General features: G+C 63.9%; 1 protein-coding gene across 1 annotated transcript in view; it reads right to left on the reverse strand.

The window, feature by feature from the left end:
- Positions 1 to 6,983, reverse strand: part of ZFPM1 (zinc finger protein, FOG family member 1) — a 63,270-nt gene extending 56,287 nt beyond the window's left edge. The window contains exon 1 of the mRNA XM_032853785.1: positions 6,814 to 6,983. Coding sequence (XP_032709676.1) covers positions 6,814 to 6,853 — 40 coding nt within the window. The 5' untranslated portion in view covers positions 6,854 to 6,983. The remainder of the gene's footprint in view (positions 1 to 6,813) is intronic.
- Positions 6,984 to 15,971: the final 8,988 nt, after the last annotated feature.

Here is a 15,971-nt window from a genome sequence, read left to right on the forward strand (position 1 = left end):
GGCACCCATGATCAGAGCCCACACGGTGGCCATCCCCTCCTTCCCAGGAAGCAGCCTGCCTATGATTTCTGGGAGGCCTAGGACACAGACCCCCAGCCTTCTGTAGACCCCCTCCTCAAACCTGTTTCTATACTGCTCATGTGCTGGGTGACCCTGGTATAACCACCTACCCTCTGGTCCTCCACTTCTCTGTGTGGACAATGGGTTGAAAACCCCAACCTTAGCAGGCGTCCAGGAGAATCACAGGAGGGGATGCCTGCAAAGCACTTAGCAGATGGGAGCTAGCAGCGGCCGGCTGTCTGGGTCTCTGTCCCCACTGCAGCGCCTGGACGGAAGGATCCAGGAGCACTAGGGCTGGTCTGAGCTCTGCCCGTGCTCAGGCTCCTGGAAGTGGTACCCCAGCACCCTCTCTCCTCTTCTACAGCGGGGGAAAGCTGGGCTCTGGGAGTGCACAGTCTCTGGTCTAGGGGAGGCAGACAGGAGGAACGGGAGGTGGAGGGGAGGGGCTGGCTTATCTCCCTAACCCAGCTCGGGCCCAAGGTCAGCTGCCACATTCCTGACCCAGCGGGGACACTGCCTTCCCCCAAACATGGGTCCTTGGGAGAGGGAGAAGGAGGAGGGGAAGAGTGGGCTAGAGAGGTCCTGGGACAGGTGGCCTGAGGGGCGAGCCAGTGCACCCCAGAGAAGCTCTGCCCACCACCGGGGTCCACAGATCCAGCTTCCATCCTGCAGCCTCCAGCGCGTCCCAGTCCCCCAGGGCCTCAGTGTTCTCACCTGTAAGATGGGTGAACCCATATGCTGCCGGTCATAGCGGCAGGTAAGACCCTTGGGCAGGAGCAGGACTGAGAGGGTGTGGGGCCAGCCCAGCCCGGGTGTGGCATATCAGGGCACCCCGCCCACATGTCCCCGTAGAAAGTAACACCAGAGGGCAGGAGGAGGGAGGCCAGAGACAGGACTCTGCTGCATGAAGTGTCCAGTCCTCCAGGCTCCCGGCAAAATCTCAGTAGCGCAACAAGCAGCGACCAGGGCGGCCGCATCCACAAAGGACGTGACCTTGGGACCATACTTCACAGCTGGCACTGGCGATCTCACACGCCTCGCATAACGACCCCAGGAAGGAGGTGGTGCTATTAAGCTCTTGCTTCAAAAGTGGGAACTGAGATCCAAGAAGTAATTTGTCCTCAGGGTCACGGTGAGGTCAGGACCCAAGGCCAAGCGATGGCCCCTCTGCGGTGGCCTCCCACTCTGGAGATGAGGGCAGCCCAGGCCCAGAGCACAAAGCCTCTGCTCCCTGTGTAGGGACAGGGTGGGGATACAAGCCCTCGGGTCCCAGGAGGAAGGGTCTCTGTCCTCCGTTCACCCACTGGCCCCCAGGGGTGCATGGGAGCAACATGTCATTGAGCAACAAACAGCCCGGGCTCCCATCCTGAGCTGGGGCGCAGGCTGTGCTCCAAATGCTGCTGTTCATTAGGCACCCACAGCACCCCCCAGTCCTACTTGGGCCCTCGGCACAGCCGCAGGAGAAGGCACTGTGTTATACCCATTCTACAGATGAGAAAACCGGCACTGGGAACGAAAGACCCTCGCTGAGGTCACTCAGCCAGGAAGGAGGGGAGGCAGGAGTGGCACTGTCCCAGACGATGTGAATTTCCCTTGGATTCTCAGTGCTGTGCTCAGGGACCAGCAATGTCATCATCCCTATTTTGCAGATGGGTAAACGGAGGATCACTCGGGAGGGCCTTGCCCATAGTCCTACAACCATTTCACACTGTGTATCCATTAGGTCATTTATGTGACAGAGTTCTGGAAAGCCCACTATGTGGGGACAGGACAGATCCATTCCCAGGTAGCAGAGATCTGGGCTGCCTGTGCAAAGGCCCTGGCGCTGGGACTGAAACATGCCAGAGAGAAATCCTCCCCTCTCAGCTAGAGCACAGCAGGCCGGGAGGTCCATGTGGAGGTCAGTTCCATCTGCAGGGGTTACTGTGCCCACTTCTGGAAGCCCATGCACCCCAGGCCACTCCTGCCGAATGGGGAGCAGTAGACAAGGTCCAGAGAGTAAACACAGGGCTGTGGCCTCAGTTTCCCCTCCTGTGAAATGGGAACAGGGACCCTGGGGCAGCTCCAGGGGTATGGTGACTGGGTGGGCAGAAGCCTGAGTGCAGGCCCAGGCCCAGGTCCCTGCGCTTGGCGATACCAATCAGCGGGCAACAGCTGCCTCCAGGAGGAGGCCCGTCGATGGCAGATAGACCGGCTGGGACTATTATTCACGAGTCCGTCAAGCCCCAGGAACGTCTGGTTGGCATAGAAACAGAAGATAAGGGGTACAATTAATGGCATCACATTCCCTCCTCCTTTCTTCCCTAACTGACCCATTTAAATCCCTGGCGGGGCTGGTGCCATGCTGGGCTCCCAGTGACCTGCAGGGAGGGGCTGGCTGGGCAGGCCAGGCTCGGACAGGGCTCAGGCCCTTGGGCAGGGCCGGCTTCCGTCTCCCCAGGGAGCACCCCTGCGCAGCAGCATCTTGGGAAGGAGGCCCTGGGAGATTTGGCCAGGGCTGGGCTAGAGAAGGACCCAGAGCAGCTCCACTCCCAGAGGCCCATTTCACAGATGCAGAGACTGAAGCCGGATATGCCTGGGGGCGGACAGACAAGAGGAATGCTTGTCTGACAAGGTGATGCTCACGAGCAGGCTGGTCCAGAGCTCGGGGAGGGCTGCCTGCATTCCAGCTCTGGTTCTGCCGCTTCTTTGGGGGAGAAACTTAAGCTCGGTTTCCCCAGACGGAAAGGTGGTAAGAATAGGACCTATTTGGAGTTAACATGTAACCTTAAGTGTTAGCTACAGTTAATGTCATTACTGTCTAGTGTATGAAAGAGCGGTTCATCTTGCCTGAGGCCTGGGTGTGTAGGAAAACCCAGAGCCATCTAGAGTCAGGGCAGAACCCAACCTCAGGGTTGGGGGGGGTGCTCCAGGGTCCACCTGGAACGTTCAAGTCCAGGTTCAGGGCTGGGGACCCGTGGGCAAGGTCCTTCTGGCCTCTGGTCCTTTGTCCCCTGGGCTCACCATAAATTGGTCCCCGTGTTCCCAGGGCCAGCGGAGGACAGGACTTACGTCCCTGCTGAGCCCGGGATGGCAGGCACCATCACACCTGTCTTTCACAGAGGGGAAACTGAGGCTGTGGAAGGCAAGTGAAATGCCCGTGTGGGTTCTACATCAGGACAAGCAGGTGGCCAGGTCCCCCTCTCTCTTCACCCCTCTGCTATCCCAATGAGGGAGCCCTGTGGGGCCAAGCCGACCCCCACATGCCTCCCGTACTTGGGAGGAGACTGCGCACAGCCTTGTGCAGACAATCCCTCTTACATTCCCGAAAACTCGAGGAGAGACCACCTCTTCCTCCCCCCCCATCCCGGGCCTCACCCGGCTCTGCAGCACCTGCCCTCACCAGAAGGCCCCGCCAGCCCTGCAGGCAGGTGCCGGGCTGCTGGAGAGAGTGTGGGTGACGGAGTGAATTAGTCATCCTGAGGCCACCAATACTTCGCTTAATCAAACTCGGAGAACGTGTGAACACCACCCTCCCAGGAGAGGCAGTGGCTGCTGGAGGCGGATGGGAGGGGCAGGTCCCCAGCTTCTGCTGGAAGCCCCCCACCCGGCTGGCCTGGGTTTCTACTCGGTATCTAAGCTCATGGTCCCCGAGGGGCCTCCCCCTGCCAAGGGGTCCCCTTGACAACACCAGTCAGACCTGCCAGCATTTTTCAGAAGGGGGAAACTGAGGCCTGGCCCCACCCGCCTCACCTCGTCACCGTGGCGCCCCTTCCCTGGCGCCCCTTGTCTCTGAGCCCTTCACACCCCTGCCGACAGCCAGGAATCACCATCCCACTTCTCAGAGCTGGAAACTGAGCCTGCCCATTGTCCAAGGTCCCGCCACGGGGGCCTACTGCTGACCTGGCTGGAGGTACCCCCTTCTGTGACGTATCTCGGACTGGACTTCCACCTATTACCCCCCACTTAAGACAGGGCTGGGACCCAGGGCATGCATACAGCAAGTGCTCAATAAAGATTCCGCTGAGTGAGTCAAGGCAGGTCTTCCATCCTGATCTGGGAGACGAGCTAGGAAAGACCATCAGCACACTGCCCCCGCCCCAAACTCAGCCTGGGAAACAGATTCCACCTTGATTTTTTTTTTTTTTTCAATAAAACTCCAAGGAGGCTACACTTAGAACCTGCCAGGAACGCACACCAACCCTAGCACCTTTCAAGGGGGAAAACATGCTGGCGCTGGAGGTGACAAACCCCACCTCGGGCTATCTCACACCATCTCGTAGGACTCGGCCGGTGACCCCCACCCCCACCCCCGCAGCTCTGGGCCAGCGCAGAGTCACTTTCCTTTCATTTTGACGGACTGTACCACCCGCAGGGAGGATCAACTTCTTGGCAATTAAGCATGTTTGGGAAGAAAACTCGCCAACACGACCCGTCGCAGACGCCCGCTCCCCCTGCCCCCGCCCTGGCCCGGTCCGAGCCCCCACTTCTCCAGCCACGACTCCCCCACGCTGTTGTTGCCTCGAACCCGGCCGGGCCTGGTGGCCATAGATAAGGCCTCTTATCGCTCTTGGCGATCGCCATCCGGCCGACCGGCCCTGAGCTTATCGGAGCTCACATCGACCCGGGCGGGAGGAAAGCTCCGCGGGCCGGGGGTCCGAGCTGGGCTCTGCCCCGCGCTCCCAGCCCGCTCGGCCCAGCCTATCGTCTCGGCCATCTGGCCGGCCAAGGCCGCGCTCCTGCCTCGCCCTCCCCCGCTCCCACGTTTGAAGTTAATAAATGGAAGCGCCTATCGCCTCCGCCATCGGTTGCGCGCCTTATCAGCACGGCACATCTATCTCCGCGCGGAACAAAAGGCGCACAGAGGCGCTGGCAGCTGCGCCCGGGCTCTGGTGAGGGCGCAGGGGGCGGTGGCCCCAAGAGCCCGGCCCCCTTCCCTCCACACCCGCGGCCTGGTCGCAGGTGAGGCTAGCGCAGCGGGCGCACAGCTGCGAGGGCCGCACGCACTGCCGCGGGCAGAGGGAGGGCGGGCGGGCGCCGCCGCTTGGTGACAATCAGCGCTCGCATCTTAACGCGCCAAGATCTGCCAGAGGGAGGCGGCGCCCGGGGGTGCCGCAGGGAGGGTGCCCGGTGCCGCCTGCCGCGCCCCCACCCCTGCCCGGATCCTGGCCGCGCAGAGGGCCAGCAGCGGGGGTCCTCTGCGTGCCTGATGCGGTTCCTGTCCCCAAGGCGCACCGCTCGGCCGACCCCCCTGGGCCCGGGCGCTCACCCTGCTCGAGGCCTTATCGGCGCTGTTGATCGGTTCCCAGCCTGAGATCTCCCTGCCCGCGCTATCTGTGTTTCTCATCACGCTGAAACACATACACACACGCACACATGAGAACAGACCGAACAGAGGCGCACAGGGGAGGAGGGGAAAAAGAAACCAGAGAATGAGCGCAGATCGGGACCTGTGGGTGGTTTTAATACTTAAGTTGACTTGATAGAAGGAGACTTTCGGAAAACAGGTCCCGCTTGCGCACTGAGGGAGTGGGTTACGGGAACCCAGATTCATGCTTGCTTTCCCCCTGTCTAGGACCTGGGGGGTAGACACTTCCCCCAGGCGCGCGCACATGGGATCCTGGTGGTAGTGGTCGTGTGGACAGCCCGAGTGCCTGGGGCTGGGCAGAGGGCTGGAGGCTTCCCCTCGTCACTTCCCATCCTGCCTGGGAGATGCGACCCCCGGAGGAACCCCCGTACTCCGGCCCCGGGCGAGAAGCGCGAAGTTACTGGTGTGGGGTGGGGAGCGGCGCTTCCTGTGCGCGCGCGCTCTCGCTCCTCGCGCAGTCCAGCGGCCCAGAGTGCGCGGCGCTTTATCACTGGGCATTGGCAGTATGAACTCAGCGGCCGCGCGGGCCCCTGCGGAGGGGCCCGCGCGGCCGGAATAGGCGACAAACTTGGGACACGCGCAGAGGCGACCGTGACCTGGGGCCGAGTCCCCGGAAGCCCCCCTTCCCTGATTTGGAGTAGCCCCTCGCTTGAGGGGGTGGGTGTTGCCCGGCTGCTACTACACGTGCGGCCTTGGCCGGGACAGAGAGTAAGGTCGGACCTCCAGGAGGCTGTCGCCAGGCCGGGAAGGCTGGAGTTTGAGACCCCGGCGACAGGACGCGGGAGTTCGAGCGGCTGCGAGCGCACGGACTGCCGTGGCCGCCCCCACCCCCACCCCCCAGCCACGCGGCTCTTGGGTGGGCAGGAGAGCCGGTGGGCGCGGGCCGGTCCCCGCCACTTGGTCGTGCATTTCCACGCGGCCCGGGTGCCCCTTCTCCCTCCCAGGTCTCTCTGTTTCTCCCTCTAGATACAAAGCCTGGGAGAGTCAACCGCGCGGCGAGATAAGATCACAATTTCAGCCCGTCCCGACAGAGCGATCTTATCAGGATGGGACTTGCAGAATGGAATATTTTAAACTTTATCGGAGCCCAGATCGGGGCCGCCTTATCGCCGCACCATCTTGGGGATGCGGGGGAGGGGCAGGACGCGAGGGGGCCGCGCCCCCAGCCGCCCCGCTCCCGGTCCCCGGCGCGGACACCCCTCCCGGCCGGACCCTGGGTGCCCGAGCCGAGACGCGGGGGCCCGGCTGGCCGGCGGAGATTAGATTACCGCGCGCTTGGCGCGCGGCGCGGGGGGCGCGGCGCGGGGTGAAGGTCGCGGGCGCCGCGAGCGCAGCCGGCCGGCCGTGCGGGGGCGCGCCGATGGGGGCCGACGGGGGTCGGGGCGGGCGGGCAAAGTTTGACTCACGCTTTATCTGCCGGGGGTTGCTCTGTTTCCTCCTGGACATGTCTCCGACGCCGCGCGCCCTCCCGGCGGCCGCCTCTAGCCCCTGGCGGGCGGCGGCGGGCGGCGGGGGCGCGGCGGGGCCCCGGGGTGGCTCATGCCCCCGGCCCCGGGCTCCGCGGCCGTCCCGGCCCGCGCCCCCGCCCGCCGCGCCTGGCCCGGAGCCGCAGCGGAGGCCGGAGGCAAGGCCCTGCGCTGCGGGCGCACCGACCGCCGGGGGCGGCGGGCGGCGGGCTGCTGCCGGCTCCTCTGCTACCGCGCAGCCGCCGCCGCCGCCGCCGCCGCCGCTCGGCTTTTCTCAATGGAACCTGCGGGCAGCGCGCGGCTAACCGGGCGGCCTCGGCCGGGGCTCTCCCGGCTGGCTGGCGGGCGGGCCGGCACGGCGGGGGCGGGGCCTGCGTGTCTCCGGCGCCGCGCCTCCGGCCCGCCCCCGCCGCGCTGGCACCGCCCCCGCGGCACCGCCCCCCCGCCCCTCGGTCCCGCCCCTGGGCGGACTCTCGTTCACTGCAGTCTCGACCCCGCCCCTGTCGCCCTGGCCCCGCCCCCGGTCTGCACGGCTCTGGCCCCGCCCCCGGCCCTGGGCAGACCTCTGGCTTCTTTGGCTCCTCGTTCGGCCTCGCAGCTTTGTTCCCAGGCCTAACCCTGACTCAGCGACGTATTCTTTCCCGCCGCCCAGCGGCACCGGGTCCGGCCGAGCTTCGGGTCGCTCTGGACCCGCCCCCTCGGCGCTAGCTCCGCCCCCAAACCTGACCCCGGGAGGCTCTGCTCACCCCCCCCAACCCCGCCCCAGGCTCCTCGTGGCTCCGCCCCCAGACCCTCGGCCCCGCCCAGGACTCCTGCGCTCCCCTCCAGCTCCCTCCGTCGGCAGGACGTGGGCAGTAAGGGTCCGCTCAGGAAGCCCGAGGCCTTGACGCCCCCCAGTGTCTTGGGCCAGATTTGGGGTGTGGAGGCGGCTGCGGCCGGGTGGGGATTTCCGTCCGAGACCGAGGTGGAAGCAGCATTCCTGGGGTCCACGGCTTCCGGCGGCTGCGACCCCCAAACGGAGAGCAGGGACCTCAGGCCCTCCTCCCTTGGGCTCCCGTCTGGCTGGAAGTCGGGGAGGGTGCGGAAGCCAGCAGGCTGTCCCTGCCGCTCGCGCAGCAGCTTCCCCCTACCCCTGGCACTGCCCCTGTGCCGGGCCTGACTCCCCAGGGCGCCCCTGCTGGAGGCCCCAGGAAGAGGCCCCTCTACGGGCTGAGCGGACACTCGCATCGCCTCCCAGCCTGGAACAGGGCCAGTGCTGTCTGTTCTAGCCCTGGAAATGGACCTTGTCTCTCCTGTCTTTTGGGTCATGTTCATAGGATCCCAGAGGCCCCCCCCCCATTTTCCAGGGCAGCTCAAATCACACGGCATGAGGAGCTGTGCCCCCAAGTTGAACTGTATTCTTTTTAATATTCTTAGCCTGCATGTGGTTGGTAACTGCTGCCTCTGCCCCATATTCAGAAGAAATAGGGGGTGAGTGAGGCCCAGGGGCCAAGCAGAAGACCTTTGCAAAGACACCTGCCTGGGTGGCTGCTCCAGATGGCTGCCCCCACCCCCCCACGTCCACCCCCACCGCCAGCAGGGAGTCATCACAACCATCACCCGCAGAGGTGGGCTGTGGGCTGTGTACTTTGTGAGACATGCCCCCTCCGTTTGACCCCTGTTATCTATGCCCCTACCCCATGGAAGAGGAGAGAGATTACCCCTGCAGCCTGGGCACTTTCCCCCTGTACCGGCCCTGCTCAAGGGGCCTCTGGGCAGGAGAGTGGCAGGCAGGGCAGGAGGCTGAGGTCCACCCGAGGTCTGCCCATCCACCACTGGACGGATGGGAACCCTGAGGCCAGGAGGCCAAGACACTGGCCCAGGGTCACGTGGCTCACAGTGCTTCCTGCTCCCTGCCCTGGGCCGGGGCGGGGCGGGGGGCAACCTTCCTACAGCTGCCTGGTGCTGTACCCGCCTCTGGGGAGACTGGGGGCCACAGGTGGCTGGTCCCCTCAGCCCAGGGCTCCTACAGTATTTGTCACCTGAATGAGGTGCCCCACCTGTCTGCGCTTTCCGTTGGGCCTTGCCGTTCCTCGCAAAGCGGGGCCCCATTACAGGATGGGGACCTGGGGGGTGGGAGGAGTTCTAGAGGAGGGGGCCGTGAGGCTCCATGCACAGCAGGTGGCATCTGGGCAGGTGCGGCGGGGGTGGCTGGGGCCCTGCACGGATGAGGCCTTGGAGGGTCCGGGGAGAGAGCCCCGCCCCATCACCTCTGCCTCTCTAAGCTGCAGAAGATAGGAGTCACTGCGGCTCCCCGCTTCCCATACACAGATTATAGACCCGAGGCCCCAAGAGGAAGGACACACCCAGCTCTCCCAGTGCCTTAGAGGCAGGGGTGGGTCAGGAACGGAGCCTGGGAACCAGCATGGACGACTACTGGTGGGGGGGCCTAATGCAAAATGAAAACGTAGGGCTTCCTGTTTGAAAATTAGGACCTTCAGGGCAGCCAAAGAGCGCTTTTAAACCAAGCGCGGGGTCTTCCCGAGGGCGGGACCCCACGCGCCTGCAGGGGTCACAGCCCTGAAGCACCAGAGAGTCTGACCCAGACAGAGCTGTTACCGGAGCACTCTCCTCCTGAGCTTTGCCCCTCCTATCTGCCCTGGGGGATACCCTATGGCCCCAGAAATGGAAACCACAGCCTTGCTTAGGACCGGCGGCACTGCCATAGGACCTCGCTGGCACAGGCTTCTACTCCTCGGGGGAGGTCTGCTGACAATGACCACCTCCTCAGGAATGAGGAGCAAGGAGCACTGTCTGAAGGAAGGTCTGTGTGAGCCCAGAGGAGGCGTGGCCGCCCCTGCCTGGGGAGTCTGGGGTAGGCTGCCTGGAGAAGGTGACATCCGAGGGCAGCTTGGCAGGGGCCCCGATCAGGTGGGAGAAGCAGGGTGTGGGGTGGCCGAGAGTGTCCACCTCCATTCCCCACGCGCCGCCTGCTGCGAGTCTGCTTCCACCGCCCCTGCATGTGTGCGGGGAGTGCCAGGGTTCCCATCCCAAAGCCCCTGGTGGGGAGAACGGACTTCTGTTCGGCCCGCGTGTAGGGCTGTCAGTTCCCGTCGGGAGCTGGGCTGCCCCGCTGCAGCCTGGCTGTTCCCTGCTCCCGGGATCAGAGCTTTGGGCAGCTGCCCGCCGGGATCGCAAGGCTCCGCGGAGGTCTCCCGGGCATGGCTTTGACCGGGTGCCGCCTCCAGGGACAACGTCACCATCCCCTTTGTGAGCCCTTCCTTTGGGCCGGTTCCCTCACGATGTCCTTGTGCTCCGCTCCGGCGGTTAGGATGTCAGAGTCAGCGCCGCAGAAAGCAGCTGAGCTGGGCCTGGGACATGGAAGGCTTGCTTTTAAGCACCGGCAGGGTCCGGTGGTGCTGAGGAAGACGCGGAGGCTCAGAGTGGTCCCACAGCTCAGATGAGGTCAGGCCGGGATACAGCCCCAGGCAGCCGAGCTCCAGCGCCCACATGGTGAGGCTGGGCCTGGGAGTAAGGGGAACTGGCCCCAAATCCTGGCTCTGCCATTTTTGAGGGTGTGACCCCAACCACATCCTTAACCAATCCGGTCCTTGATTTCCTCATATGTAAGTGGGGCTTGGGGCGTGATCCCTCCGGGCTCCTCTTGCCTTGACGTCCTGGTCTACCTCTGCCCTCTGACCTGTGGGCTGGCCAGCTGTGGGCATGCGCTGTGCTGCCCCACTGCCCACGAGGGCTGCCCCGGGCTGGGCAGGTGCTGGGGGTGGGGAAGGGGCGTCCACGCGCCAAGCCTTGTGCTGGTTTCCGGGCTATGATTAAGGGAGCCATAGCATGTTCTAGAAACTTAAGGTGGCCCTTGAAGGATGAAGAGGACGCTCCCGGAAGAGTGGAGGGCAGGGGGCATCCTTTCCTAAAGGAAGGGCGGGTGCAGAGGCTAGGGGAAGCCTGGGGCCGAGCTGACGGGGGTGCACGTCCGGAGGCCAGGCCAGAGGACCTTCTTTCTGAGACACTGCCCTCCCCGCGCCCAGAACGTCACACCTCACAGAATGTCACCCCCGTGCCCAGGACGTCGCTGTGAGATGCGCCCTGGTACCGTGCCACCATCCCCCCCAGCTCCAGGCCCCTCCCCCCATCCCCCTGCCCTGCCCACCCTGCAGGTCCCCCACGGCCACTGCTGCCCTTCCTGCGGACTGAAGCCAGTGGGACCTTCCCAGCAGCCACGTGTGATAGCCTCGGGCTCAGCCCTGCCCCATTCTACCTTCTCCTCAGAACCTCCTCGCCTGTCCTGTGGCCACAGGGCCCTTGCACAAGCTGTTTCTGCTGCCGGCTGCACCCTCCTCAGGGAAGTCCCTCACTGCTCCCAGACAAGATCGGGCTCTCGTCTCTGCTGCAGCTCGCAGGGCCTGGTGTCTCTTCTGTCCACGCAGAGCACCATCAGCTTACACCCGCTGCACAGTGCAGGGTTCCCTGGTGTGGGAACAGGACTGCCTGCTCATAATGGCGTTCTGAAGAAGGGACTGTTAGAATTCCCATTTGTTGGAAGAGTAAACTGAGGCTCAGAAGAGTGAAGTAAGCCAGTTGCCCAAGGCTGCACAACAGGTGTGTGGCCGAGCCATGTCCTCCCTTGGGAATCCACATGCTCTGTTCCAGAGTGGACGCTGGTGGCCGTGCTGGAGGAAGGGGGACCCGGGCTCCATCTGTGGCCCCAGGCCTGGCCTCGCTGCCCCCCACCGGTCTGCCGGAGGCCCCGGAGCTGCTGGCAGCCGTGGAGGCCCGTCCTGACATTCATCAACACTGGCTCCGTGAAGGGTTTAATTAACTTCCTGTTGCAATGGGGGGATAATGAGTTTTAAGCACCACGTGACTCCGTAAGGAGGTCAAACGGCAGCGAGGATGTCAAAATAAATTAAGTTAGGAATCAGGAGGCCGCCTGCGGGAGGGGCAGGGGAGGAGCCCAGACCGCTCTGGCGACAACGAGGTGCAGCCCGGGCCACCCTTGGCGGCTGGGTGGTCGTGGTGGGGGGGGGCCGGGCTGCCGCCTCCGTGGCCCCCCTCGCGGGGCTGGGGGTGGTTCTGGCCGTGCGCCGGCAGCTGGGGACCCCATCTGATCTCTGGGATCCCTGAGGGACAGAGAGAGCTGGGCTGGGACCACACGGGACTGGCTCTTGCTCCCCCCACCCCCAGGGAGTCCTCTGTGAGGCCAGCATCTCAGGCATTCCGGGACACGACAAGACGGTTGTCGTCTGCAGACGGTCCTTGGGGCTTAGTGAGAGCCACCCTTTCACGCAACTGCCCACGTGTGTCCACTTACCCCGCCAGGCAAGGCCGTGTCGGGTGCAGACAGGAAATATTATCTAGATATTTCCCAATCTCTGGGAGTTGGGGTCATGTGACATCACCAGATAGGAAATCTTGGCGTCCCCACTGGCCTCCTGCCTTTCTTTCTCCTTCTCTTCCTGCTACTTCCTGCCTCCCCTCCTGCCCTACGCCCTTCCTCCCTTCCTCCCACCCCAAACACATAGGGAACCCCTCATTGAGGCAGCGCAGGGACAACTGTGGACCACACACACAGAGTGCCACTTGGGGTCTGGCGGGAGCGGGACTGTGGCCATGGCGGAGGAGTGGGCCATGGGACACGTGGCAGGGTGACCTGTGCTATAAATAAAGCAGGGAGGGGGGTGGGGCACTGTGGTGGGTCTGGGAGCCACCAAGAGGAGGTGCTGGCCGGACAAAGGCCAAGGCCAGGGGAGACGGTGGGTAGAGGGTCCAGGCAGCGCCAGGGAGACCCAGCTGGGTCCAGCGGGCCACAATTCTTAGCCCTCAGATGCAGCCACTGATTGTCAGTGATTCTTGTGCCTGTTGATGGCTCGGGGAGCTGAGCTCCAGAGAGAATGGGCTCCAGCCCCACCCGGGGCCCTACTGTCCCTTCATACTCCCGGTGCGGCACAGCACACGGCCCCAGAGACTTGCCTAGGGGTCTCTCAGCAGCAAACTGAGCTGCGGTTTGTCCAAGCCCACCAAACCCCGGGCCTCTGGAACCCCATGGCCTGCCCCGCTCTACGCCTGGGGGCTCCAGGTGAGGGGGCGCTGCCCTGTGGGAAAGGGGCCATGGCCTTGGGTGCCAGGCCCGGAGTGGCTGGGAAGGAGAGACGGCTACAAGGGGCTCATTGTGTCACTCCCGGGACTACAATCTGGCAGGGGGACATGGGGCCCTGAGGGCAGGTTCCCAGGAAATGAGCTGCCCATCGCCTCCCGACTGGATGGACAGAGACACGGGGCCGGGGGGACATGGCTTCAGGGCTGGAGCTCCAGAGCCCATATGTGGCCCATTCATAGGGATGGACCCAAGGGCCCCCAAGTCCCAGCCTCCATGGGGGGGGTGCTTTGAGGAGCACCCCAGAGGGCAAGTATCCGGTCCTTCTCCAGAGGCTCTTTGCTCCTGTCTCTGGGGGTCCATTTTGGTCCTGAGTCTTGACACTGTGTGAGTGTGGCCGTCTACACACTTTCCCCGGGAGGCGGGATTCTACCCCAGAAGCTTGGGAAAACCCATCGTATTTTCTGGGTGGGGGGCATTGAGCCGATATGCCACGGGAAGCCTGGGGCTGGGTGGGGAGCCTCCCGCTGTGGGGCCTATAGGAGGCAGGGGGCACATCTGCTCCTACCACCAGCTTCCCTCCCCATGGGGGCCAGGCAATGGGTGGCCGCCCTGACCCTCTGTGTCCAGGGGCTTGCCTGTCCTGTCCCTGCACCTGCACTCCCTCACCTGGTCCCAGGAACTATCTCTCCGACCCTGTCTCTGATTGGTGGGGCTGAGGGGTCATTGGGGTCAGGTTTTGGGCCTCATATAGGATACGACTGAACAATACACGCATTTATGTGGCCTTGTTGCTAAGACATGGTATCCCCAGGGCCACCGGCCTGCCTCAGGGCAGCTCCCAGAGCCCCGCAGTTACAGGGCTTCCTAGAGGGCTGACAAGCCAGGCCTGAGGGGGCCCGGGGATCTGTGGTCCTGGTATGGGGCCCAGGCCCGGGTGCCCCCGACCCACCCCCATCTTCGGATGGAACAGGGTGCTCGGGGACACGTGCACAGGGCCGTCTGGAGGGCCAGGTCCCCAGACTGGAGGCAGTGGTGTCACTCACCTTGCAGCAAGTCAGGGTGAGGCGGTGTGTTTGCCGTGTGTGGGCCCCAGGGTCGGCCCGGGTGAAGCTGTGCACTAAGTGTGTGTCTCTGAGCCTGTCGATGAGGTCGGGGTGCTTGCGTGCTGGTCCCGTTGGCTTGTGGGAGCCGGCGGGCACCGTGCCCTCGGGCCTCCGCAGCCAGCATCACGGAGCCAGGCCAATGCTGCCCCCTGCCGGCCAGGCGGGCACGGGCCGCTCAGATATGTGGTCTGGGGTGGGGCCTGCAACTTCCCTCCTGTTCCCAGGGGCTGGGATGCCACTGGTCCCCCCGCTGCCCCCCGTGTGGTTGAGCAGAGGCGCCCAGCACTGCGGACCCTGCCGCGCCCCAGAGGTCTGCACCCCAAATCACCGGACGGCCATTGTGAAACACAGCTCAGACTCACCTCATTCCAACCCTATGTCCCTCTGTGTCCCCCTTTCTGAGGCCCTGCTACAGAGACCTCCAAGGAGACCAAGGCCCCCAGCTCCCCACAGATGGGTCTGGAAGCCCCCAAGGGCAACACACAGTAGGCATGTCCACATGCCCGGTGGCCCGGGCCCTGGGAGGGCTTGGACTGAGCAGGAGCACCTGGGAAGGCTGTTCCTGGCCGAGGAAGGTGAGCGGGGTGGTGGGACCCCACGTATGGCTTCACCTGTGCGTCCCCCTCCCTGAGGGTCCCCTCCCCTCCCCTGCACGCACCTTGCGGGGCTGCTCTGAGTGCCCCTCGCACCCTGGGGTCAGAGGCAGGACAGCGTGGCTGCCTGACTTTGGACAGCTCTGCTTGCTCTCTAGGCACACTTGTCCTGGACGCCGGGGTCTCCGAGGCTTGTCTTCAGCACACGGTGGGCCCCAGGGTCTGAGCCTGCGGTGGGTGCTGTCTCCCGCTTTGACCCTTCCAACCGCCTCTGCTGCCATCCCAACACCCCCAGCTGAGCCGTGCTGACAAGTTCCCGACACTGCCTCTCCTGCTCCCATCCCCCAGGTCAGGTCCCCCGCCGTGTCCCGGAGGAGCTGGCGGGACTGCTCGGGTGCAGCTCTGCAGGGACAGAGGCATCCACGGAAGCCAAGGCTCTCTGGGCCAGGCCCCGGGCTCGTGTTGGGGGTGGGGGGCAGGGGGGCGGCGAGAGGACAGACGCCACAGCCGGAGGCTCTCTGGGAAAATACTGAGGATATATTTGACAGGATGTGTTCACCATGACTCGCACAGAACAACCTCAGAGTCCCATGTCTCATTCATCAGCACTAAAGGCGGTCTGAGCGCACGCAGCACCTTTGAGAAAGGGAATTTGGGCCCATTTGGTCTCTTTCAAAATATCAAAATAAAAACTTTTGACACACACATTGCACCCAAGGTAAAAAAGTGAAAACAAAACAAAACAAAACAACAATCCAACAGAAGGACGCAAACCACAAACCTCAGAAATACCTAAGGACAGAAGGAGACCTTGCCCACCCTCCTGCCCCGTTGGAAGACAGGACACGCACGATGACCCCTGGATCATGTCAGTGCACGAGACGCCTCCAGGATCAGGCCACAGCGCCATGCCCCGGCCCGCAGTGCCCCACTTGGCTGCTCTGACCACAGACCGCCATCCTGGGGCTGGGGCCAGCCAGCGGCCAGGGGAGCCAGTGAAGGACTCATCAGGGCCGCCGGTGTCCGTGGGCCTTCGTGCGCCTCCCCAGCTGGGCTCCCCACCCAATGCTCCAGATGAAACGCACCAAGGAAGACTGAATTCACATTACGACACGAAATAGCACCAGAAATTCAGAGTAAAATTGCTGATACTTGCAGCGGAGAGCTCCTTGTGGGAGGAAGTCTCTAGAAAGGCATCAGCAGAGGCCAGGGGCTGGGGAGGGAGAGCGGGTGGCGGGAGCTGGTTGGTGAGCAGCTTTTCTGAGTTCCTAATGGGAACTCGATCCCCAGGGGTCAAGGTGCGCTAGA

The sequence above is a fragment of the Lontra canadensis genome, unplaced genomic scaffold (assembly GCF_010015895.1).
Source record: "Lontra canadensis isolate GAN:19392208 unplaced genomic scaffold, GSC_riverotter_1.0 scaffold8, whole genome shotgun sequence".
Taxonomy (NCBI): domain Eukaryota; kingdom Metazoa; phylum Chordata; class Mammalia; order Carnivora; family Mustelidae; genus Lontra; species Lontra canadensis.